The sequence below is a fragment of the Amphiprion ocellaris genome, chromosome 17 (assembly GCF_022539595.1).
Source record: "Amphiprion ocellaris isolate individual 3 ecotype Okinawa chromosome 17, ASM2253959v1, whole genome shotgun sequence".
In the NCBI taxonomy this organism is placed as follows: Eukaryota; Metazoa; Chordata; class Actinopteri; family Pomacentridae; genus Amphiprion; species Amphiprion ocellaris.
The window spans coordinates 7,498,835-7,522,375 of NC_072782.1; the positions used below are offsets into that span (position 1 = coordinate 7,498,835).

A 23,541-nucleotide genomic window follows, 5' to 3' on the forward strand; every position below is an offset into this window, starting at 1 on the left:
CCCAGCTCTGCTTGCAATTTGTTTTCAGCTTTAAATACAGAAACTACAGGACAAAGAAGACACTGACCATTTATGCTGACAATCTGTGAGCTAAATGAAGCGGTCTTTTCCATTTTAACACCAACACGACTGTGTGAGGTTAGCAAAACCTGCTGTAACAAAACATTTCATTTTGAGTAATTTGTATGATGCAGAGACAAACGCTGAAATGTCATGGTGACATGTATGAGGTGTAGAAATCTCATTTGTACTTGTGAATCTCAGGAACAAGCACAAGATTATAATTATATGAAAAGAATCTAAGCATGTGCTCGTGGCAATGTGCCAACGACGACAAACGCTTCTTAGAGTAAACAAAGCTTACAAAAACCTTTTAAAACTGTATTTTAGATAGAGAAAAAAAAAACATAATTAAATACAATTTGGGACATAAGTTGTATTTTACAGAGATCTACATTATTTCAACTGCACCAAAATGTAACAAATTAATCTAAATTCTTCAGTCCGCTGTGCATTTCTTTATCCAGTCCTCCAGCAAAACAATGTGCTCTTAAACATAAAAATACTGAGTCCGGGAAGTTGTATTAAAGTTCTCCACATTAGGATGAGTGTTTTTGTGAAATCCCAATAGAGAATAGAGTAGCTTCTCTTGTTTAGAAAAAGTCTGAGGCTTTCCGTCTCTTGGGAAGCTGCAGCAGATTGTCTGTGAGTGATGTAAGGTCCTGAGAGCTCGGCGTTTTGGATTTGTTTGGCGTTGGCGTTCCTGAAGGAGTTGATGGGCCACCGAAGGGGGACTTACACCCAGTGACTCTGTGTGAGGGCGATGGGGTATAACTCGCTCGCAGTGCTTTGTCTGTGTATTTGCTGGATGTCCGATTTACGAGCCTCTGGAGGGCAGGCGTGAGGGCCGGGCTCAGACCTTTAGGCGTCAGACTGCAACACAAAGATTGAGGTGTTCTGTTAGCGATGGTAACTATTTCTTCATGACTAAATACACAAATAAAAAAAAAAAATGATGTTGTAAAGGACACAGTTTTGAACTTAAACTCAACTTTTGTTCTCAGGGAAATAGTTTCCAGATGTACTAAGCCACTAGTTACGCAGACAATTAGATATAATCAAGAGAAAATATAATCATTACCTTGCGAGGTTCTCTGTGACCTTTCGCAATGCCTCTTGTTTCTTTGCACGATTTTTTGCAGCCGCTTCGTTGGCCATCTTCAAACCCAACCTCTCTCGTCTTCCTGGTTCTGGAATCTTTTACATACAGACCAAATACTGTCAATAATTTGCTACTTAAATAATTAGCAACAAATCTAGCACTGAATGTCCCGTACCTTAAACGACGGCCCGTGGTTCCTCTCAACATATGGAGTGTCTGATCCCTCCAGACGAAACGGGGTGCTCTCGATCTCACCCCACGTCATCAGCGGTGACTCAGCTACACCTAAAAGAACAAAGGCTTTTAGAAAAGCGCTTCACATGTAGAGGTAAAGCAGGGTCGAGTGATGTATTACACTAACTTCTATTTTTATTTTGCGCAATGTGAAAGATGCTTCAGTATGTGCTTCCTCCGCTGCCTTTCAAATAACACCAGTGCCAGCAGTGAAAAAAAAATTGCCTGACTTTAACCAGTGCTATGCCCTCTGAGACACGTTAGAGCTCTATCCAGTCAAACACAAGTAAATTAAGACAGCAGCTGATGACAATGAAACAGAACAGAACAAAGATAGTCACATTATCTCAGTTATAACGAAATGGTTTGGACAGACATTGAACAGACCACTGTGCCGTTCTCACAAACTTTCTGCAACAGTAATTTTGGAATTTCTGGTTTCAAGTTGGTTGTTGTTTTTTGTTGTCATTTCATAAATGTTTGAATTCATGTGATCATTAAAACTAACTGGAAGCACAATAAATAAGATGTTAAGAAAGGTAAATGTCGACCTTTAAAAAGTGACATTTGGCTTAAGATCTAATGCTGTTTTACATTGTTCAATGGATGTAATATGAAACAAGTCACATGATGGTGGTTTAGTTCAGGGTCACACATGTGGGATTGTGGGTCAGATTCAATACGGCAGCAGAGGAAAATGCCAACATTGCCACCGAGGAGAAGACATGGCCTAAAAAAAAAACCCTATCTATTCTGCATGGTCTGAGAGACGCACACGGTAACTTTGACTTCTACGTTTTATTTTGTTTTACATTTGTTGCCATTACTAGTTGAAGTGTGTTGTATAGACGGTTTAATACAGTGTTGTCACAGGCTAGCATGTGGGGACCCGTCTAACGACAGATAACTAGCTTGAAAGACTCTTTGGAATCTGTCTAATGAGAGATGCGTTGGTGAAAGTTTGTGTATTTCTGAAATGTTTGTATGTCTTTATGTCCATAGTTTTCACAGTGTCGGCTGACAGAAGAGCAAATAAATGTTGAAAGACATCTGTGTGATGCATGGCCTTCTATACATCAGATCGGAGTAGTTACACTCTGCACAGCACTGTGTTTGAACTTAAAGTGGTCGCGCATGAAAAAATAATACGATTGTGTTTTGTTTATATAGTTTACTCAAAGAGATAAACAACTGCAATCTTGAATTGATCTTAAGATTGTAAGAAAAGCTCTAATTTAGGGCTTACAGATGATTATAAGCCCCACTTACCAGGTGCAGGGGAAGGAGTTCTTTCAAAACCATATCCATTCACTGTTGGGGATTCATGTGGGATGAGCTCTTTCCCATCAGGACCTACTTTACCCTGTTTGAACTGCAAAGGAAAAGTAATACATTAGCTACATCACTGAGGTATTAAACATTTTTGTGCTATTCTGGGGCACATATAAGCAACATTGTTTTCAGATTTTGTATACTTGTTCCAAAAGCCTACCTGAGCATTGAGAGCTGCAGCCTGTTGAATCTGGCTTTTGTTGAGAGCTTTGCTGAACGGGTCTCCTATAAATCGGGTGTTCTTGTAAACTACCTCCCTTGGCTTCTTAAAGAGAGCATCATCATCTTTAACTCCTGGCAAAGAAATGTGGAATAAATGTGTAAAAATCAAGCTGAAGAAGAAGAATGTAAGCAGAATAAACCTCACAACTACCCAAGTACGGTCTTCTTACCTTCTGGATAATACATCAAGGCATTCTTTGCTTTGTACTCCCATGTCTCCAGTCCAGCTTTGACACATTCAAGAGCTGCCTTCTCTACTGATGGTAAGGCAAGGTTCTGCTCGTGGCGCTGGAAAAAGATCAGAAGTGCCATGATACTAATACTTTTGTGATTTTCAGAAATTCGATTGGCACACCTTAATTCAAGTATTTCATTAATTTACTTTGAATTTGTCTTAAATAGTCTGCACATACAAACCTGTTTGTACTCAGCCTCGGCTTCATATAACCAGGCGTGCTTCAGTTTCTCCTTATCTTTTGCCAGATCCATTATCTGCTCAAAGGATGCATTATCCTCACTGGTATTTTTAGCAAGGAAATGGTCCAGACTGGGCAGCTTCTTCTCTTCCTTGTCATCTTCCTTTCTCTCTATAAATAAAACAATGACATAAATAGAGATAAATTACTGTAAATATTTTACAAGTCCATTTAACTTACAGCCAAACCTGCCAATTCTGAGATCGAATGCAAGCAAGAGCAATATATGGTTTGAGAAATGAGCTGGATATAATTGCGGGCACAGATTTGAAGGATGAAGGATGACATAACCATATTTTTTAAGGCTCAGAGCATTATGTTCTTCATCATAAACAAATTGGATATTTACCTCCATCTACCCCTTTACTGCAGTGGGTGGAGGAGGGGGATCCTGAGCGACCCACTGGTGTCTCAAAGCTCGCTGGAGTCACATCTTGCACAAGAGGAAGACAAAGGAGAAAAAACAGGTGTAAAGCACATTCATGGGAACCAGACACAACACATAGTGACCTTTCATGGTACATCGGTACTAGCTAATGGTATTAAAAGTGAAAATACAACGTTAATTTTCAAATCTTATTTAACTCACAAGGTGCTGAAGACTGTGGTGTAGGTTTTGTCAGTGATGAACCATATCGGATGGATATCTCTCTCATTCTCTCAAGGTCTCCACTTTCCTCTGCTTCAAGGTAGTCTTTCTGTGCTTGCAATTTTGTCACATCTGGGAAAAAGTCCCTCTGGATGATCTTCTCTAAGCTCTGTCAAAAACAGTTCAGTACAGATGTTAGAATTTAGAGCTGATATCATCATTATGTCAGATGATGAGTAGAAATTATCAGTAAAGACAATACCCATAAGGGGAAAAAATAAATAAGTTTGTATTAAACATTAAAAAAATAACTTTGTGCAAATAATTCAATGTGAAATGAATCTTAAAAGAGCACTTCCTATTTCAGTGACAGAAGTATTGCACAAATATTGACCAAACTGTCAAAAATGAATGCCATTTCAGGAGGCTATCCCTCACACTGTGATTTCATTGTGACCTGCCAAGAGACTGCAGATGGAAATTAGCTGAAAACTAACTCTGGTGCAATGCATCAAATGGCAACATTTATGTTTAATACTGTACATGGTCCCTTTTTAAATAAACAGATTATTATTATTATTATTATTATTATTATTATTATTATTATTAATATTATTAGTAGCAGTAGAAAATGCATATATTAAGGTAATTTTTAACTGTTAACAACAAATATGTGAATTGCATGCTAAGGATATTTTTGATCTAGTACCCCGATATCATTATTGTGGCTACTGTCTTAAGAAAACTGCATAAAGCAACTTCACCTTTATCATAATATTTTATACAGTCTAGTCTTGTGCCGTATTATGATGTGACTCTTGTCCTCATTGTATCACTTACTTAAACCAAAGCTTACTTAGTACATACATGTTAGTAAAAATAAACTATTGGTGAAGCCGTGGATTCACACTCATATCCTGTCACAGTAAATTTTGTCAGGACAGGACCTGCACTCCAACCCCAGTCCACCCCCTGGGCGGCCTTTGCAGAACAGTGGTGGAACATGCCATGTGGTCTCGCTTGGGCATGCTGCTGGGAGGCAAGGTCAGTGGTGAAGTCTTTCTTAAGGACCTTTACTGATAGTAATGGAGGAAGTGGGGTGCCCATGCGCTTGGCAGCAGAGGCAAAAAGGCCAAGGAAGTCAACAAAGGGATATCGATGAGCTGCTGGTTAGTCTTACAGGAGTGTGGCTGGATCCTTATCCTTTTGCACACAGCGGTCTCCACCGTAGTCTGAATTTCTCAGTGTCTGGATTTGGTGCAAAAAGCCACCGTCTCCCTTGACAGCCCCAAGCTGATGTCGACTGTCAACACCACAATGCAGGCGGCACAAGAATCAGCCTGTCTGGTGACACCAACTGAAGCAACAGAAATAAATTTTGTGGTGGTCCCAGGTTGCCAGTGGTAAGAAACAGATGCAAAAGGATTTACTCATCGACATCTTCTGAGGGGTGGCGATGATATGGAAGACCATGGATCTTCCAGGACGGCCGAGAGAAAAAAGGCGCTGAGCAGTAAGTGTGCTGAGGTTTATAGAGGAGCTGTAATGTGTGGCTACTACTTCCAGTGAGATCTGTCTAATGTTGCTGAAGCAGAGCCTCGGAAAATTAGCCAAAAGTGAAGTATTTAATCCGGAGCATGTATGCAACTATGTCAACATAAACAGACCTGCGACTGTAATTGTTTGTTGTATTCAAACTGTGTGGCACAAATGAGCTGGTATACAGCTTTATTATTCCCTTGGCTAGTTAAATGACACATACACCTTGATGTTAAAAGTAATTCAGTAACATGATGTACATTGAACAGAAGGACTGGACAGACTGGTGAGGAGAGCTGGCTCAGTGGTGGGACAGAGCTGGACTCTCTGGTTTCAGCAGCAGAGAGAAGGACCCTGGAGAAGATTCTCTCCATCCTGGACAACACCCAGCATCCTCTGCACAGGACTGTGATCAGGCAGAGGAGTGTGTTCAGCTTCAGGTTGCTGCCTCTGACCTGCTTCACCAACAGGCTCAGGAACTCGTTTGTCCCCCATCAGATTGTACAACTCATCACTGAGTGGTCAGGGGGGGTCTCAGTCTCAGCAGATCCAATGTGATTGTTAAATGTTTATGCACCTTAGGTAATTTAATAGAACTGTTTTCCTATTACCAGTCAGTCACTTTACAACATTCGAATTCACTTTAAATCACGGTGCCCTGAAATGTGTCAATACTGTATATTGAATTTTAATTACATTTAGTATTTCTATAGATTTTAAAATTAGAAGTGTATTTTTATAGTATTGTACAGTAAGATTTTCAGAGTATATACGAACCTTTAATGGTACTAACGTACCTGTCTTGTCTTTTTGTTATTCATGTTGTTATATGTAAGCTGCTGAACACCTGAATTTCCCTAGGGATTAATAAAGTATCTATCTATCTACCTGTCAACCTCCACAGTTTCCAGCTAGCAGTATCTCTATTGTGCTAACAACATTGTATCCCAGTGTCTCTGTCTAAAACCCATCAACCTCCACTCACCTCAACGTACTCCTCTTCATCGAGGACTTTTCTGTTTATCTTCCCCTTCTCCTCGTCGGGTTGTTGTCGGAGAGCTACTGTTGTGACCGCAGAAGGGACGAGAGTCCCGGACAACGATTTCCTCACGCTGGCGCTGCCCTCCATTGTGGACCCTGTTAGCCTGCTAGCCCAACAGCTAAAAGCGATCCTTCTACGAAAAAAAAGCCTTTGAAGAAGACGGAAGACGACTTTTGTACTTGACTAATACCGTTTTGAAAATAACTAACTAATCCTCTAGGTAATAAAACGTTTACAATAGCTTGAAACCTCAAACTGAAGCTGTTAGCTAACTTTTAGCCTCCTCATAACAGCTGCGTACGAAACCCGTACGTCAGTATGTTACGTCACCGGAAGTTTACAGCTTCTTGGTGCTTTACCGCCACCAGCTGGTTGGAGTGTGGACCAACAAAAACATTCTTCAAAAAACTCAACCCTAAACACACAAGCTCGTGTAAGATGCTGTAATATGTTTCATAATTCTCACTTCTTCAGTTGCTTCATAAAGTGTCTACTACATAAAATTTGACTTTTTTGTCTCTGTGGTTTTGGATTAGCTGCCTTTCTTCTGCCTCATATTTCTAACAGTTTGCCATAACACAGTTTATGGCTTCTCAAGAAATATTATTAGTGAAGTTCTCTGAGGAATAACCTTTATTATGAGCTAAAAATAAAACCTTGCGTCAGGAAAGAAGGACTTTTTTATAGAGGTGGTACAGAAAGTCTAAAAGCCATAAATGAATTTGAGGAATCATATTATGTTGCTGTTGTATAGAGGCTGGTTGAGACAATCACACACTGATAAATGTTGGTTTCTTATTTTATAGTCAGTGTTACTAACTATCTGATGTGCATAAACTAATACAGGTGCAGTTAACATTCTGTTATGTTAGGGCAACCACCACCAAAGTAGCCCAGTAGGAGAGATGCTGCTGTGTATCTGTGGGGAAAAAGTTTACCCAGAAGCAAAACATCGTAATGATTTCAATGGCGAAATGTGTCATGACAAGTTATTTAACTACAGTCATTTATAGTCCAATAAAAAGTGTTTTTGTTGTTACTAGACAATCGTTTCCAGATTTAACCAGTCACTTAAATGATTAGAGGTCACATTCTATTGTGAATTTCCTGCTGTAAAATGGCTCATAAAATAAAATTGCTATGACAGAAAAATATTTTGACTTTTGTAACTGGATCAGACTTTTACAGTGTAATAATTACAGCTGTGATGGTGCTCAGGATTCAGCTGTGTATCTAATAATTTCCTAATTATAATCTGTGACCCTGTGTATCACAACTCCCCTGTCTAAGGTGAATTAAAGTACACAGTGTCATTTACTGTCAGATTCTGATCTATTCTGTCTCCCTATTGTGGATAAAATATTCACAATTCTAAATCAGTAATGAAGTTACTGCTGTGTTGTGTTCACCTCTCTCACATTGGAGACGAAGTTCATCCTGCTGCTGTTTGGTGCTGCTGATGTTTAATAAACTTAGAGGAAAGATTCCTACAAACAGCCAGGCGCACCAAACAAATTTCAAACAGTATTTATTACAGACACTTTGTATTTCATAGCTTTTGAATTTCCCTCGGGATTAATAAAGTACCTATCTACCTATCTATCTATCTATCTATCTGTCTGTCTGTCTGTCTGTCTGTCTGTCTGTCTGTCTGTCTGTCTGTCTATCTATCTATCTATCTATCTATCTATCTATCTATCTATCTATCTATCTATCTATCTATCTATCATCTATCTATCTATCTATCTATCTATCTATCTATCTATCTATCTATCATCTATCTATCTATCTATCTATCTATCTATCTATCTATCTATCTATCTATCTATCTATCTATCTATCTATCTATCTATCTATCATCTATCTATCTATCTATCTATCTATCTATCTATCTATCTATCTATCTATCTATCTATCTATCTATCTAGCTATCTATCTATCATCTATCTATCTATCTATCTATCTATCTATCTATCTATCTATCTATCTATCTAGCTATCTAGCTAGCTAGCTAGCTATCTATCTAGCTATCTATCTGTCTATCTATCTACTGATTATACTTTAATTAATTAATTTTGAGCTGAGAAGATGATTTCAATATAAAATATTTAAATTCTAACTGGGAGTCTTCAGTTCATTTCAGCTTTTATATTTAAATTATGTGTGTTATTGCTCTCACACTCACACAGAAAGAATCAACCCTTTTAGAAGAACTTTATTTGTTCTCAAGGACACTTTATCACAACCTGTGCAAACCACAACAATCCTTTTACGCACTGCAGATTTAACTCTCAGTATTAATAACAGCACACAATGCCAGCTCATGCGTGCACTGAACCAATCTGACTCACAAATGGACTTTAAAACTACAGTCTAACTTCACACAATTTGACTGACACAAATGTGCTGTTAAATTTTCTGGTATATAAGAATGTGTCTGGATATTATATTTAATAACAATAACAAGCAGAATTCTTTGAAAGTCACACACACAGCCTTCTTTTTTAGTCATCTTTTACTTAGTTTTCTGTGTTTCTCACAACAAATGAAAGTCTTTTCTGACGTCTCCACTTTGCTCTTCGGTTTTTAAACCAAACCTGTGTTGCAGAGAAGATACAGCGTTATTAAAGCTGTATTGTTTCAATGACATGATACATTTACATAACTAGAAGAGGCAGCGTTACATACTTGTATCAAACATCACTGATCAACACAGAAATGTAACATAAACATAACAAACTACTCAGAGCTCAAGTAAATGCCCCTCCTAATTCACCAACATCCCAAAACTCATTTGCATTAACTGCATATTTTGAGACTTTATAAGCCGTATATCATGGTGTAAATAGGATTATTATTGTTGAAAGCAGCAGTCTTACCTCTACTCTTTCTTCTCTTAGGTGAGTCCGCTGTGCTAGTTTCTCCCTTGTGTTCACATCTGGATACTGGTTCTGCAGGAACAGCTCCTCCAGTGCGTCCAGCTGGTCCTCTGTGAAAATGGTTCGGTGACGTCTGGTTCTTCTCTGCACCTGACCGGCCGACTGATCCTCCCTGTGAGTGTCTCCCAGCCTGCAGGGGTCCGAGAGCATCGCTGGAGTCCATCCATACTGACAGGCTGCAGGGAGGACAAGCGGTTTGAGGGGAGGGAGCAGATTAAGTGCTGGGTTAATATATAATTGAGGGACTTTTGAAGTCCCTGGGATATATCTTGCATACGTTTTTATTAAAAGTTAAAAAACTAATGTTTTTATGTTCGTTATGATCATGTCTTTACAAATTCCATAATTATTTATTTTGGAAACAATCACTTATTAATAAAAAATGACTGAATATCACTAAAATGTCAACTAAATAATCATCCCAATTTAATAACAACCACCTTCTAATTAGCTAAACAACAATAAAATCAGCTTATTCAAAAACTGTTTTGATTGTGTTCTTTTTATTAAGTTGAGATAATCATGACAGATATTTCTTTTTTGGCAATATATCAAATTATTTATGGAAAATAACTAATTGTATCTGTGTCCAAGAAATCACTTTCAACTAAGTTCCCCATTACAAAAACACCTCTCAAGGAAGTGTGTTAATTCCAGATCACATGACCTGCTCCACATGATGTCATTTCCTCCTGAAGAAAAGACTGGCCAGACTCCAAGGCTTTCTGAGTTATTTAATATAAAGTAATGTGTGAGTCAAGTGTGGATTTATGGCATGTCAACAGGTTTACTACAATATCTTTAGAAATAACTTTTTCAATTTCAATTTTACTCAATTGTATATATAATATTTAGAAGAATCTTTCTGTAAAAATGCCATGTGGTGTTTGGTTATAGATGGCTATGCTGATTTTAGACCTGAAAACAGCAAAAATGTCAACTATGTTACCTGTCAACTATGTTTCAAAAAGTCCCTCAATCATATATTGACTCTGCTACTAAAGATAGAGAAACGATGCACCACCAGCTGGTGGTTTGGTCCTACCTTCATGAATGAAATCGGTGTGGAATAAATCTGCACAGTGGGAGCAGTAGCAGCAGCACAAGCAGGCATGATGGACAGCGTCTGTCTGGCCTCCAGTAGGATTCACCGTCTTCTCTTTTAGTCCACTTGCTCCACATGGCTGTTTGTCTCTGTTGCTGTTTGGATATTTGCTCAGTATGTTTTCAATAGTAAAAGGAAACTTCTGTCTCTCCATCCTGATCAGTCCATTCGTCTCCGAGGAAAATTCAAATAAAGCCCCGAAGCAACGACGATCACAGGATGTTGTGACTTTTCGATAGTTCAGCCTCAGTTGCTCTTCTCTCTCTCCTCTGTCTACAACAGCGTGTCAGGCCCTTATAGTGAAATTGGGAGGCAAAAAAAAAAAAAATAGTAAAACTGTAATCCCCCCTATGGACCAGACACATAAAACGGTTGAAACTTAATTCCTAGCTAATCTGGGCAGTTTTGTGAAGAGGTTAGGGAGGACGGCAGATTCAGTTAATCTTGCCTCATTCCTTTCTCCAAAAGAAATCAGATTTCAGTGCATAAAATGAGAAGTGGAGAGCTCTTAAGATCCTTATTGTTGAGGTTTTAGAGAAAAGGGGATTGCTTGGGTATTAGAAACCTGGATTTAAAGATGAATGTTTTTTGGTGTGGCCGGAGTCTTGTGTATGCTGAATTTGAGGATTAGTTCTTTTTTATTAGCTCTTTATTATTTATTTCATTTAATGTCACTTTCCTATTTAGCTTTATCAACAAATGATCTTTTGCAGATTAGTAGATTTTGTGTTGTAGACGACACAAGCTGGTTCTGCACTCACAACAACAATGCATGCTAATTAAACACAGTAATTAGGGAGTCACAGATGAAAGGGTGACTCATGTAAGCTGGTGACGTGTGGTGATGGTTTTATATGTATTGCTCCATACAGTTAAAGTCAGTAAAAGGGATCCGACCGTGTGGTTTGTATTCACAATCGTGCATCGTATGTCTTATCTGTGTGCTGCAGTCTTTTCAGTCTGACTTCTCTGACAATGTGCACGGCGGAGGTAAAGCTATTACAGGTTAAATTCATTCCCCCCCTCAACAAATCCTGTGATTTCATACAAGGCAATACACCTTTTTTTTTCCAGAGAATTAATGGATTTCCACAATCTGTCCTAAGCTCCCTTTATAAGGGCTTTTGAAAACAGATAACAATAAACACCATCCCATCCTTTTCACTTGGGTTTAATAGCGTCCAGATTGTTGATGTATAGTTTGTGGAGCATGTGAGATTGTTATCGGCCGTTATTGTTGCTCTCAAAAGAAAGGAATTGTACCACATCCACGCTGGTTCAAGTGGTTCAAAATTCATTACTGGGGATTAAAATGATAAAAGTTCATTTTGTTGTTGTAAGCAATATTTGGTACAAGAAGCACAGCTGCAGATAAAGTTTGTCTGCATTTTTGAGAAGATGTTTAAGGGTCAATATATAATTGAGGGACTTTTGAAGTTCATGGGATGTATCTTGCATACATTTTTATTATACGCAAAAAAATAGTGTTTTTTATGTTCATTGTGATCATGTCTTTACAAATCCCATAATTATTTATTATGGAAACAATCACTTATTAATAAAAAATGACTGGATATCACTAAAATGTCAACTAAATAACTGTCCCAATTTAATAACAACCACCTTCTAATGAGCTAAACAATAATAAAATGAGATTATTCAAAAATTGTTTTGATTGTGTTCTTTTTATTAAGTTGAGATAATCATGACAGATATTTCTTTTTTGGCAATATATCAAATTTTATATGGAAAATAACAAATTGTATCTGTGTTCTAGAAATCACTTTCAGCTAAGTTCCCCATTAGAAAAACACCTCTCAAGGAAGTGTGTTAATTCCAGATCACATGACCTGCGTGGATTTATGGGATGTCAACAGGTTTACTACAATATCTTTATAAATAATCTTTAATTTCAATTTTACTCAACTGTATATATAATATTTAGAAGAATCTTTGTGTAAAAATGCCATGTTGTGCTTGGTTCTAGGTGGTCATGTTGATTTTAGGCCTGAAAGCAGCAAAAATGTCAACTATGTTACAAAAAGTCCCGCAGGTTATATATTAACCCCTAAAGTTTTCTTTTTTACCTGAAAGTGACATCAAACTGAATTTTTAGCAAAACATTATATTTAATGCATCAGAAATGGTGCCATTTAAGTCCACATCCTTAAAGCAGAGAATATTGAGCAACTGATTTGTTTTACTTTAACTAATGACCATGTCCAGAACATGAAAAATACATTTTAACTGCATCTAATCATGATACTGCATTTAGGTAACTAGAAAACATGACAGTTTTCGTGCAGAATGGTGCCTGTTTTGATGTTTTTTCTGTTCAATTACCATAGACTAAGATGCCCTTTAGGTTACTTGTTGGGATCAGAATGAATTAAAAATGAATAGTAAAGAACACAAATCAAATTAGTGTAATTCAGACAGCATAATAAACGCACCCACCCACTGAACAGAGAGCTGCACATGGCATCAGACTGTTCATGTGTGAAAATGCTCAGTGTCTCTGGACCGTGGCCCAGCACCTCCTGGGGAATCAGAAATCACAGCTTTGCGACCAAGAAATGCACAGAATCGTCCTTCCGCCGTGCACAAGTGCAGAGAAATGTTTGTCAGATGGCAAAATCCTGATGGGGACTTGACAGATGTCAGGAGAACCACCCTCGATGTTGCAGAAACTCACTTCACAGTGTTTTCTTCTATTGTGTTTTTCCCGCTGGGATCTGAAAATGAGCTCCTGAAACTGGTGTTTAGTTTGTCTGGCTTCTTCATCGTCCCACCAGCTTAAGCTAAGAAGGTGTTGAACTCACAATGACCATGTGTTTTGCTACTGAACATGATTGCGTTGCCAAAATAGAAACATACATACATACAATCACGGATATATGTCAAGGAGTGGTTCTGTATTTATTGGATAAAGATGCATAATCTCTCACAAATACCAAAGTATATAAATATTTCTTTCACAGGCTTTTCATAGAGTTACATATAAATATCTGTCATCATCCTGGGGTGTGTTGCATTGAGTGTATTGTGTAGTTCTCACACTTTTTGCCTTTGACTCTGTGACATGAGGCGATGTCGACATCACATGTAGATGAAGTTTAAAAGAAGGTTTTAAAAAAAAAGCACAGATTAAAGATAGGATAAAACTTAACCACTTAAAACACTTAACTGGTCTGACAGTGGGGATTTATGTAATGCCAGACTAAACAGGAACAAGATTAATCTAACAAATGTATGTGAGAAGTGTAATTTTGATCAATTTTTACTCAAAACCTTGGATTAATATAACATATTGTACCTATGAATGGAAAACTCAATTGGGTCAGTACAATGTCAATACTGTATGTTAATATTTTACAAATTTAAACTCTGTCAGTGTAACATGTTTTCCTTTGATGTTTTATTGCATTTAATTAATCATATTAAGTAAATTTGCAGTTTTGGGGAAAACACATTGGTTTAATATGGAATAGCTCAGTTTGATTTTAAGGAAAATGACGTTGCTTCAGCGTCATTGTAATATTTCTGATAGAAACCATCAAAGAAACACAATTAAATACAAATATTGTATTAGTATTGCAATCTTGTTCTGACACAGTAAAATTTTATCTTTATTCTTGTTACACAGTGCAATCTTATTTTTATTTTATCTTTATTCTATTTTTTAATGACTTTTTGTAATCATGTCGTGCTCTGCTGCTAATTCAAAGAGCTGCTGAACTGCCTTTTGCTGTCGTTTAACAATAAAAATCTATTCACTTCTATTCTAAATATTATTATGTTTAAATTTGTGACATAATTCAAGATTCAAGAGTTTCTCATTACTCACATGTTCTACAGTATGTGCAGTGACTGGTCTCAAGGCTGGAGAGGTGTTTTTGTAATGGGTAACTTAGTTGAAAGTGATTTCTTGGATGCAGATACAATTTGTTATTTTGTGTTATAAAAAAACACAAATGATCAGAGAAAAACACAAAATGACTCAATGAGACACAAAACTATCATAAAAAGAGACAAAACTACCACAAACAGACTGATAATGATCAAGACAAAATGACCAAAAAAGGCTCAAAAAGACACAAAATGACCACAGAAAAACACAAAATGACTCAATGAGACACATAATTATCATATAAAGATACAAACTGAAGAGACGCACAAAATAATTAATAAAAAATTGCAAAATGGCCACAAAAACACCTAAAATGACCACAAACAGACTGAAGACGGCCACAAAAAATGCACAAAATGACCACAAAAAAAACCTACAATGCCCCCAAAATGGACTGAAAATAATCAGAAAAGAAACAAAATGACCACAGAGAAACAAAATGACCAAGTCATGTGATCTGGAATTAACTCACTTCCTTGAGAGGTGTTTTTGTAATGGGGAACTTAGTTGAAAGTGATTTCTGGGACACAGACACAATTTATTAAATTTGTTATTTTCCATATAAAATTTGATATATTGGCAAAAAAGAAATATCTGTCATGATTATCTCAACTTAATAAAAAGAACACAATCAAAACAATTTTTGAATAAGCTCATTTTATTACTGTTTAGCTAATTAGAAGGTGGTTGTTATTAAATTGGGATGGTTATTTAGTTGACATTTAGTGCAATCCAGTCATTTTTTTAAATAAATGATTCTTTCCATAATAAATAATTATGGAATTTGTAAAGACATGACCATAATTAACATAAAAAACATTATTTTTTTTTTTTTACTTTTAATAAAAATATATGCAAGATATATCCCATGGAATTCAAAAGTCCCTCAGTTACATATTGACCCTAACATTCCAGTAATTAGTCTGCACCAAAACGGCTCAAAAACAAAAAGCTATTTTCTTTTTGGTGTGTTATTTTTTGATCTATACATAAAAATGGAGTTTACCTCTCAGTATAGACATTGCAGGGTTGAAGTCGGTGCAGAGCAGAGCGCCCCCCTGCGGCAGAACAGCGCCACCGCCGCTGCTGAACGCGGCACGGCGCGGCAGCAGCTACTCGCGATAACTGGCGTCGGAGCAGCAGCTGGGCGGAAAAGGCGGGAGAAGACTGCCGCTTCCGCGTCCGCGCAGCACAGACACTGGGGCAAAATGGACGATAAGTTAATATTGGCCGTATTTAATTACCCAGAGCTTTACAATATCACTTTGCCGAACTACCGCTGCACGGAAAGTCGTGCAAATGCTTGGAGGAACATCAGCATCGGCCTGGGTCTGCCATGTGAGTGTTTGTTTTCTTGTTTGTCACAACTTTACTGCCACTTATTATTTGCTTAGCCGCTGTTACCGTGCAGGAGTAAACACGCACAACTTACTCATGAGGTGTCTTTAAGAAATAAAGGCATTTCACGCGTCTCTTTAAGGCTACTCGTAGTTTGTTTTACGCGTTTATCGCCTGCAGCCCTGCGCTGTGGATGCAGCCGCGCTTTACCGTGCTAGCGGTAGCAGGCGCAGCTCGCTCGCCGTAGGCCGCGCTGAACCGAACGGCGCCGTCCGGCTCTGCTGCGCCGCCAGAGCGGAGGAGGAAAACCTGCGCAGCGGCACCGACTCGCACTATTTATCGAGCCGCTTGGTTTCCGTCCGTGTCGCTCGTTGAACACCGGAGCTCCGTGACCAACTCAAAGCTGCTGGAAGTGTCGTGGAAGCGGCGCGGCGGCGGCAGCGGTGGAGGACAAAGCTGTCAGGGGCCACAGCCGGCCAGGTGTACCGGGTCACGGTCAGCACCGGGCCGGGATAAATGAACTAACATGACCTCCAGACGCAGCACAGGAAGAGCAATGTATATAGAACACATGACAGAGCTACTTAGTGCAGTTTTACCAACATTTATAGCTAAATACCAATAACCTGCCTTAATTTATACTAAGAAAAAGTAATGTTCATGATTTAACCCTCCTGTTGTCCTCATTTACGGGCACCAAAAAATATTGTTTCTTTGTCTGAAAAAAAATCCAAAAATTCAGCAAAAGAATTCCCCAAATTTCTAAAAATTTGCAAAACCTTCAGGAAGAAAATTCAAATAATTCCTTAAAAATTTCCCTTGAAAGTTTTATTTAAAAAAAAAAAAATCCCCCAAATTTAGCAAGAAAATTCTTGTAAATATTTTCAAACAAAATGAGTAAAAATCTTCCAAAAAATCCTAAAAATATCTAAAGGGATTACATGTATATCACTAATATTCTCTTAAGAACATTCACATAAAAATCAACCAAAATCCAGTGAATTTCCCTGGATTTGGTTGTTTTTTATGTGAATGTTCTTAAGAAACATTTTTAACATCTTTTTTTCCACCAAAAATGTTCAAAGATTTCCCAAAAAAGTTGAAAATGTGGACATCAGAAGTTTCACTGTGAAAATATATTTTTTTCCCACATTTTCAAACTTTAAAACGGGTCAATTTTGACCCGCAGGATGACACGGGTAAATAACCGACTCTTGTGCCGTTTTTTTTTAGATAACTGCACCATGTAAAACAACAGATCTGCCACAGATATTACATTTTAAGGGTCGACTGATAGGCTTTTATCAATACCAATACTGATATTGATTATCATTGATCAAGCAGACTGATAGCCTTGTTGAGAACTGATACACATTTGGGGTAAAAATGAAAGTGTTGGGGTGAAAATTTACAATAATACACCAAATTTAGCTAAAAATCAAAACAGATATCACACGTAGAGAAAAGCTGCTGTGTCTTTTGTTTTTTTTGAAATTACAACACAGAAAATAATAATCATAAAAATATATCTTATCTGATAATTAAACAGGCTGATACCTAGTACATTTATGAAGATTACAATTGTAGGTTTTTATTATAACTTTTATGATTTCAGTTGCCCTATAGTCTTATTTCCAGTCTACAACCAAATCCCACTGTGTGAATAATACATTAGTGTGATTAAAAACTAATGCTGAAATGACTGCTTGATTAAGCAGTAATTGCAAAAATAATTATGATGATAAGTAATCTAGGTGATTTTTAAGGCAAGGGTGGAAATTTTGAATTTCAAAGTATTTCAACGCTGCAAGTTGCCTCATCTTTGTTGTACATAGTTCCTGTGTTTTCCCTGTTTCTTATACTCTGGTATTTTCTCTTTTCAAGCTGAGGAATGCAAAAGAAAATGGAAGAACATGAGAGACAGGTACCTGAAGGAAATCCGAATGGAGATCAAAAGCAAGAAGCAAGGAGAAGTCATACAAAGCAGATGGAAATACAGACAGCTTATGAATTTCATAGCACCCTTCACTGGATCGAGGAGCGGCGTGGCAGACATCTGCGGCAGCAACGACGACGACCACGACAATCCTGACAACGAATCGGGCAGCGCTGACGGAGAAACCACTTTACCGGAGGCCGTGAAGACGCCGCAGAATATCACCAAGGTCCCGGTGAGTCCACCTGACCTGAAGCCTCAGGTGACTTTTGTTCCTCAACTCCCTCCAGCGTCTCAGGACACACAGATGGCCCAGCTGGCCGTTCTCGCCAAGATGCCGTCCGGCCCACAGGTCACCCCCGCCAGCAACACCGGACGCAAACGGCGGCTGATGCAAGATTCGCTGTCGCCGCCTTCCTCTCAAAGTTCAACGCTGCCGACAAAGTGGCTGGTCAAGGACGGTGTCAACCCCTGTCCCACCAGACCGCGGGACGAGGACGAACTGTTTCTGCTGAGCTTCGTTCCCGCTCTGAAGCGACTCGCTCCCCAGAAAAGGTGCGAGACGAAAATAAAGATCCAGCAGATTATGTACGAAGCGGAGTTCAATGTCGCACAGCCAGAATCTCAAGAGAAAAAGGAGACGGAAACACCGAACTAATCTGAACCGACTTTTTTTTAAAACTTAATTTTGTTTTTTAAAAATCCTCTTCCACAAAATTATCAAAATGTCTATTTTTCTTAATTTACAGCACAAAAGTGGTTGAGATTGAAGTACAACTATTTTTCATGTAAAATATGATTTGGTGCTTCTTGATTTGTGTATTTATTAGACAAGTAAAACTTGTTTGGCAATGAAGTCCTGATAGATTTACACCTTAACAGAAAAAAAAAGACAATTACTAACCTCTTCATTTACATAGCTTTACTGTCAATAGAGTGAATTGACATTTAGAAAAGTTGCTTCATGTTCAATGAATCAAACTTGACTTTAACTCTGTAATCTACAGTATTTTACATTCAATTACAGTGAAAAACAGTAAATTGAGCAGAATAAAAGCTTTTACAGTTTGGAAAGGAACACTGTTTCATACATTTAGTCTTTCCACTGCTTACATGCATAAACACATTTCTTTCCAGTGTCATCTAAAATAAAATGTCAGTGTGACAGTATATTGATTCCTCAGGATGTCTTTGATTTTTGGAAACTTTGAGCTGTTCGATTTATAAAAATCAGGTACATCTGAATAGGTGGAAAACCCACATTCTTAGTACATTAAGGTTGAGTCCAAAGTCACTCCCAGTTTACTACAGATAGGTGACAAATTAAAGGAAAAATTGAATGGGTGACCCCTACAGAGAGAGGATTTGGTGGCTTTGGTATGATGTGGTAATTTTCCTGCATAGTTTGGATCCACTGTGTCATGAAATGATCGCTGCAAATCAATACGAAGTTGCTTTAAGCGGTCACCTTTATTATATGATGGAATATTTCCTTCCCGATGGAAGTCGTCTCTTTGGATGACAATGCTCATGTCAATAGTGTACGAGGAGTAACTGAGTGGTTTGATGAGTGTGAAAATGATGTCAATCATATGCTGTCGCTTTGAACTCAACTCAGTTGAACATTTAAAGGGAGATTTTGGTCATTATCAAAACACCAAATGAGGGGAAAAATGCTGCTTCATCCCTGCAGCAGAGTTTTACAGTCTTAAAGAATCAGTGCTAAGGTGCATTAAAGCTGGTTGGGAGCCAACAACGATTTTTCCTTTAATTTGTCATCCCCTTGTACATAGTCACTACAGTGGTGGAAAAAAAAAATTCAGACATCCCATACATTTACATGTATGCTGCATTAAGAATCACTCTTCAAGTGCAATTTCTTTTCATACAATCACTGCCATAATACTAAACAAATCCTTAAAAAAAGCCATTAAAAACTTAAAATTGGTTCCATAAAAATAAAATACTGAGCATTGGGTCATTTTGGTAGAATTTAGTCTTGTTAGTTTTTGTTGTAAACAAAAAAAAAAATATATCATTTGTATTTATGTCTGTCTAATGCAGCCACACCTTTTGAAACACAAAAAAAGATTTTTCCATAAATATTTCCTGATAATGAGATTGTGTAAAACTTTAAGGGCATACTAAAACTTTTTTCCACCTCTGTACATTTACCCTGAGCCCTTTCCTCTCACAAATCACTATATGGGGACCTCAGAACTTGCACAAATTTGCACAAAAAAGGGGAGCGTCCACGACACATCCACTACTTTCTGCTAACAATCCCACAACCAAAATGAGTCCCTTTACAGAAGCGAAAATTACATTTGTGCAGCACGACAGCTGACACTGACAACTCAAAATTATGATGATTGTGAAATCTCTATATAATTCATGCTCACTATTGCATGTCTGTATTAAAGGGAGTATTGAATGAGTGAATGTGGGAGTGATTTGGGATGCAGCCTTGGTGGGAGAAAGAAGACAACATGGAGAAAGCACATGCTATTATTCAGCACATAAGTAAGAAACTAGAGGGTTTCTTTGCAGCTTGTCTAACATGGACAGGCCTTTTATTCACAGAGGATATTTTTAGTATTAAAAGTACAGGTGTAGATCATAAAATTCATAACTGCCTCACTATCACACTCTCCCACTTTAAGTTTTCTGTGTGTATTTCAAATTAATAACGCAAACAGATATGCACATAAGATAATCAAGAGAAAGATGGTACACACTAGGTGTCTGTGTTATGTGACTCATGGTGAAAGCCTAAATTAGAACAGATATCGTTAATAATTAAAAAAAAAAAAAAAAACAGCTTCATTCAAACTTCACATGACTTGGTGCCAAGGAGAGGAAAACTTTTTTAAAAAGTATGAAGGCAGAATCATAAAACATTTTAATCTGACAAATCCTTCGGGTTAACGCATCGTCTTTCCACGCTCTTATGCAATCAGCAGCCAAAACATGATCACCAGAGCGACAAACAGGAAGAGCCGAGACAGAAACTGTTCGTCCATGTGCTGCGGTGTCCCCGGAGCGGCTGTTTGGGAAATTGTTTAACACAGGTTATTCGATATGTTTGCGGCTAAAAGGACACAGAGGTCATGGTGAAGTGTGTTAATAGAAATACCTGGAGGAGGTCGTCCATCGTTGATGTTAAAAGCCGTGGCGAAAATACCGAATGGAAAGGCACCGATTCCAAATGACATCTGGAAACCCCCATCTCCGAAGCCGAATCCCTGGAAACCCTGAAAAAAAAAAGTATTTTCTTAATATGTTGCCTCGTCTTCACAATATCTGAAGTTTAATGTACAGCGACAGATGTGACGCAACAGTTGGTTACAATTTGTGATCATTCTCAAGAGACATGTGGCACCTCCGCTCTTAACACGTAATAGATCCCAGTGGGAAACATCCTTTTGTTAATGAATAAGCCACAGGTTTGTACTGCAGCACCTGCATCATCATATGTAATGGTTTCATCATGAATGCATTAAGTTACTGAGCACGTTTGGACAGGAGAAATACACTTTGTTATGACTGGAAGCATACGTGTTCATAGTACTTACACCGCGGTTTTCTGGCTCAGGCCTCTGTCCTTGTGGTCGAGGGGGTGTTCTTTCTCTGTAAAAACAAAATTACATTCAGCAAATTCAGGCATTGCACTGAGTTGCACTGTAACCTTGAATAAAATGCCAATTTAAAGTCACTTGTAATGAATACAGCATTACAAAATGTGCGTTGAACATATTCCCCATTGGAGTATCATGTGGAGGAATGTGATTGTTAGTCTGACCTGTATTACAATATTCTACCCACCTGGGGTCTTGTTGTCCTGTGCTTCCTCTCCCATACAAGGGGATTACTTTGTCTCTGCTGATTCCAGCTTTACAAACTGGACACACTTGTCTGTTTGGTCGGGTCTCCAGCCACTGCGAGGAGATATCAAGAAGCTTAGCCTGTGAAGCATCCATAACGAAGCACTATCTTGGTATTTGAATGAAGTGGAAAAAGAGAACGCAGTTTCAGCTTACCTGATGCAAACAGGGCCAACTAGTCAAGGGGAGGTGAAAAGGAAGAAGTTTGATTAGTTTAATGTCACAAGTCCAGGAACAATCTGACAAAAGTGGCATCAGCTACTAAAGAAAGGTAGAAAAAGGTTGAATTTTCTTTGAAAATACATTAAAGAGGCACAGTAGCAACAGGAATCAGGTCAAGTGTTAAACACCTGACATGTCCTGAGTGCACATTTTCTATTTCTGCATATATGTAGCATGTTCCACTATAAGTGCATCAAGAGCACTCATTAAAAATTGGGTTTCCCATTAAGGGCAACATAAATTAAGCACTTTCTATTCACCTCACACAGGCCAATCTCAAATTAGTAATCATTTTAATGCATCTGCAAAGATATTACCAGAACAAAATATACATTTAATAACTGGTTGAATCATAAATGTGTGTGGTTTTTAATTTAACTATAGCCTGACCAGGAAGTAAAGCCACAGTGGCGTCTAATTTGTACTGTTTTTTTAATCATCACTGTTGGTTTAATTTTGATTTAGATTTACAGATGATACCTTTATAGAAACACTGAAGCAATAGAAAATAATAAAAAATCAAGTAATATGTATAAAGTCGGAACTCATTGCAATTCCTGTAATAAGTAGCATTAAACTAGCATGTTCTAGCATCAACTAATTTAATCTTTAATGCATGTTTGTGTCATGTTTGTGTCATATATGTAAAGATAACACGTCAGCACCACGTGTGACCAGCAATCAATACAGCTGATGATGATGTTTGGTTACAGCTGTTGGCTTTAGAAAGTGATATTGACCTCCAGGAGTTGTGTCCCCACTTCACCTCTTGATAAATAACTTGCAGCAACTGATTCTCTGGTGGTCCAGACTCCTTCTCAGCCGCAGGTGGCCTTAATACCCAGATTAAGGTGCTTTATAATTTAAAAAATGTAAACACAAGCCACATACAGGGAGCCGGTTCTTACCAGAAGAGGTGGCCACACAGGCTGATCACCGCATCCTTGGCGGTGTCCAGACAAATGTTACACTCGAAGGTGCTGTCTTGGTTGCCGCCGTCGGCCGCCGTCGAGCCGCTGGATCCGGGACTCGGGTTGTCGGCAGCCGCGGCGGAGCTAGCGGCCGGAGGGGGAGCAGCGGTGGCCATTTCTTCAAGCTTAGATCCACTAAACGAGGAAGGGGGTGACTCCTCCGGCACCCAGCGCCTCAAAATGTACACATAAGGAGGTCCTGAGGAGAGGAGGGGCGGTGATCAGAGACCAGAGTGAAATCAAACCGAGCTAACGTCCATCTGGAGCTGCTAATGTTAGCAAAAAACTGACAGTTTAACCGTGTGGCCGTTTAACGGAACGCAGCGCGACGAAAACCGAAGCGTCTACAAGCGTCGATACACCTCGTCGTTCAGAAGCAGAGCTGACATTAAGTGAGAGTTAAAACTTATTGACAGGAGTTGGGATAATATCCTTACAGCTGGTTGCATCACACACCCGCAGCTTTAATTACCGGTAGTGGAGGGGAGGCAGGGGGCGGGGCTTCCGGTACCGGGGCTTCTGCTGCCCTCAGCTGAGCCTGACAGGAAGTTCAGTTTAATTCAATTTAATTCAGTTCAGTTTAATTCAGCGTTATTTAATTTCATTCAGTTCAGTTTAATCCAGTTCCATTCAGTTCAGC

General features: G+C 38.4%; 4 protein-coding genes across 5 annotated transcripts; 1 reads left to right on the forward strand and 3 right to left on the reverse strand.

The window, feature by feature from the left end:
- Positions 1 to 367: 367 nt before the first annotated feature.
- On the reverse strand, positions 368 to 6,899 carry ess2 (ess-2 splicing factor homolog). The gene is made up of 10 exons (XM_023270039.3): positions 6,540 to 6,899; positions 4,016 to 4,184; positions 3,776 to 3,859; positions 3,368 to 3,537; positions 3,121 to 3,238; positions 2,889 to 3,022; positions 2,666 to 2,768; positions 1,338 to 1,447; positions 1,142 to 1,257; positions 368 to 933 (listed from the first exon to the last, which is right to left on the reverse strand). Exons 1-10 carry the CDS (start codon positions 6,681 to 6,683, stop codon positions 654 to 656), a joined length of 1,428 nt encoding a protein of 475 aa, XP_023125807.1. The 5' UTR covers positions 6,684 to 6,899; the 3' UTR covers positions 368 to 653.
- A 1,927-nt stretch (positions 6,900 to 8,826) lies between these two features.
- LOC111568393 (homeobox protein goosecoid-2) lies at positions 8,827 to 10,971 on the reverse strand. The gene is made up of 3 exons (XM_023270037.3): positions 10,581 to 10,971; positions 9,476 to 9,711; positions 8,827 to 9,193 (listed from the first exon to the last, which is right to left on the reverse strand). Exons 1-3 carry the CDS (start codon positions 10,792 to 10,794, stop codon positions 9,116 to 9,118), a joined length of 528 nt encoding a protein of 175 aa, XP_023125805.2. The 5' UTR covers positions 10,795 to 10,971; the 3' UTR covers positions 8,827 to 9,115.
- Positions 10,972 to 15,684: 4,713 nt separating this feature from the next.
- On the forward strand, positions 15,685 to 18,902 carry si:zfos-128g4.1 (uncharacterized). Its single transcript, XM_023270023.3, has 2 exons — positions 15,685 to 15,888; positions 17,773 to 18,902. The coding sequence occupies exons 1-2, from the start codon at positions 15,759 to 15,761 to the stop codon at positions 18,480 to 18,482; spliced, it is 840 nt and encodes a 279-aa protein (XP_023125791.2). The 5' UTR covers positions 15,685 to 15,758; the 3' UTR covers positions 18,483 to 18,902.
- On the reverse strand, positions 18,732 to 23,384 carry rnf185 (ring finger protein 185). Of its 2 annotated transcripts, XM_023270036.3 has the most exons (7): positions 23,193 to 23,384; positions 22,839 to 23,100; positions 21,865 to 21,883; positions 21,650 to 21,762; positions 21,400 to 21,454; positions 20,961 to 21,078; positions 18,732 to 20,870 (listed from the first exon to the last, which is right to left on the reverse strand). In XM_023270036.3, the coding sequence occupies exons 2-7, from the start codon at positions 23,015 to 23,017 to the stop codon at positions 20,773 to 20,775; spliced, it is 582 nt and encodes a 193-aa protein (XP_023125804.1). In that variant the 5' UTR covers positions 23,018 to 23,100; positions 23,193 to 23,384; the 3' UTR covers positions 18,732 to 20,772. The 2 variants fall into 2 exon arrangements, with proteins under 2 accessions (XP_023125804.1, XP_054859990.1); XM_055004015.1 differs by having other exon boundaries at positions 22,839 to 23,384.
- Between the last annotated feature and the right edge of the window lie 157 nt (positions 23,385 to 23,541).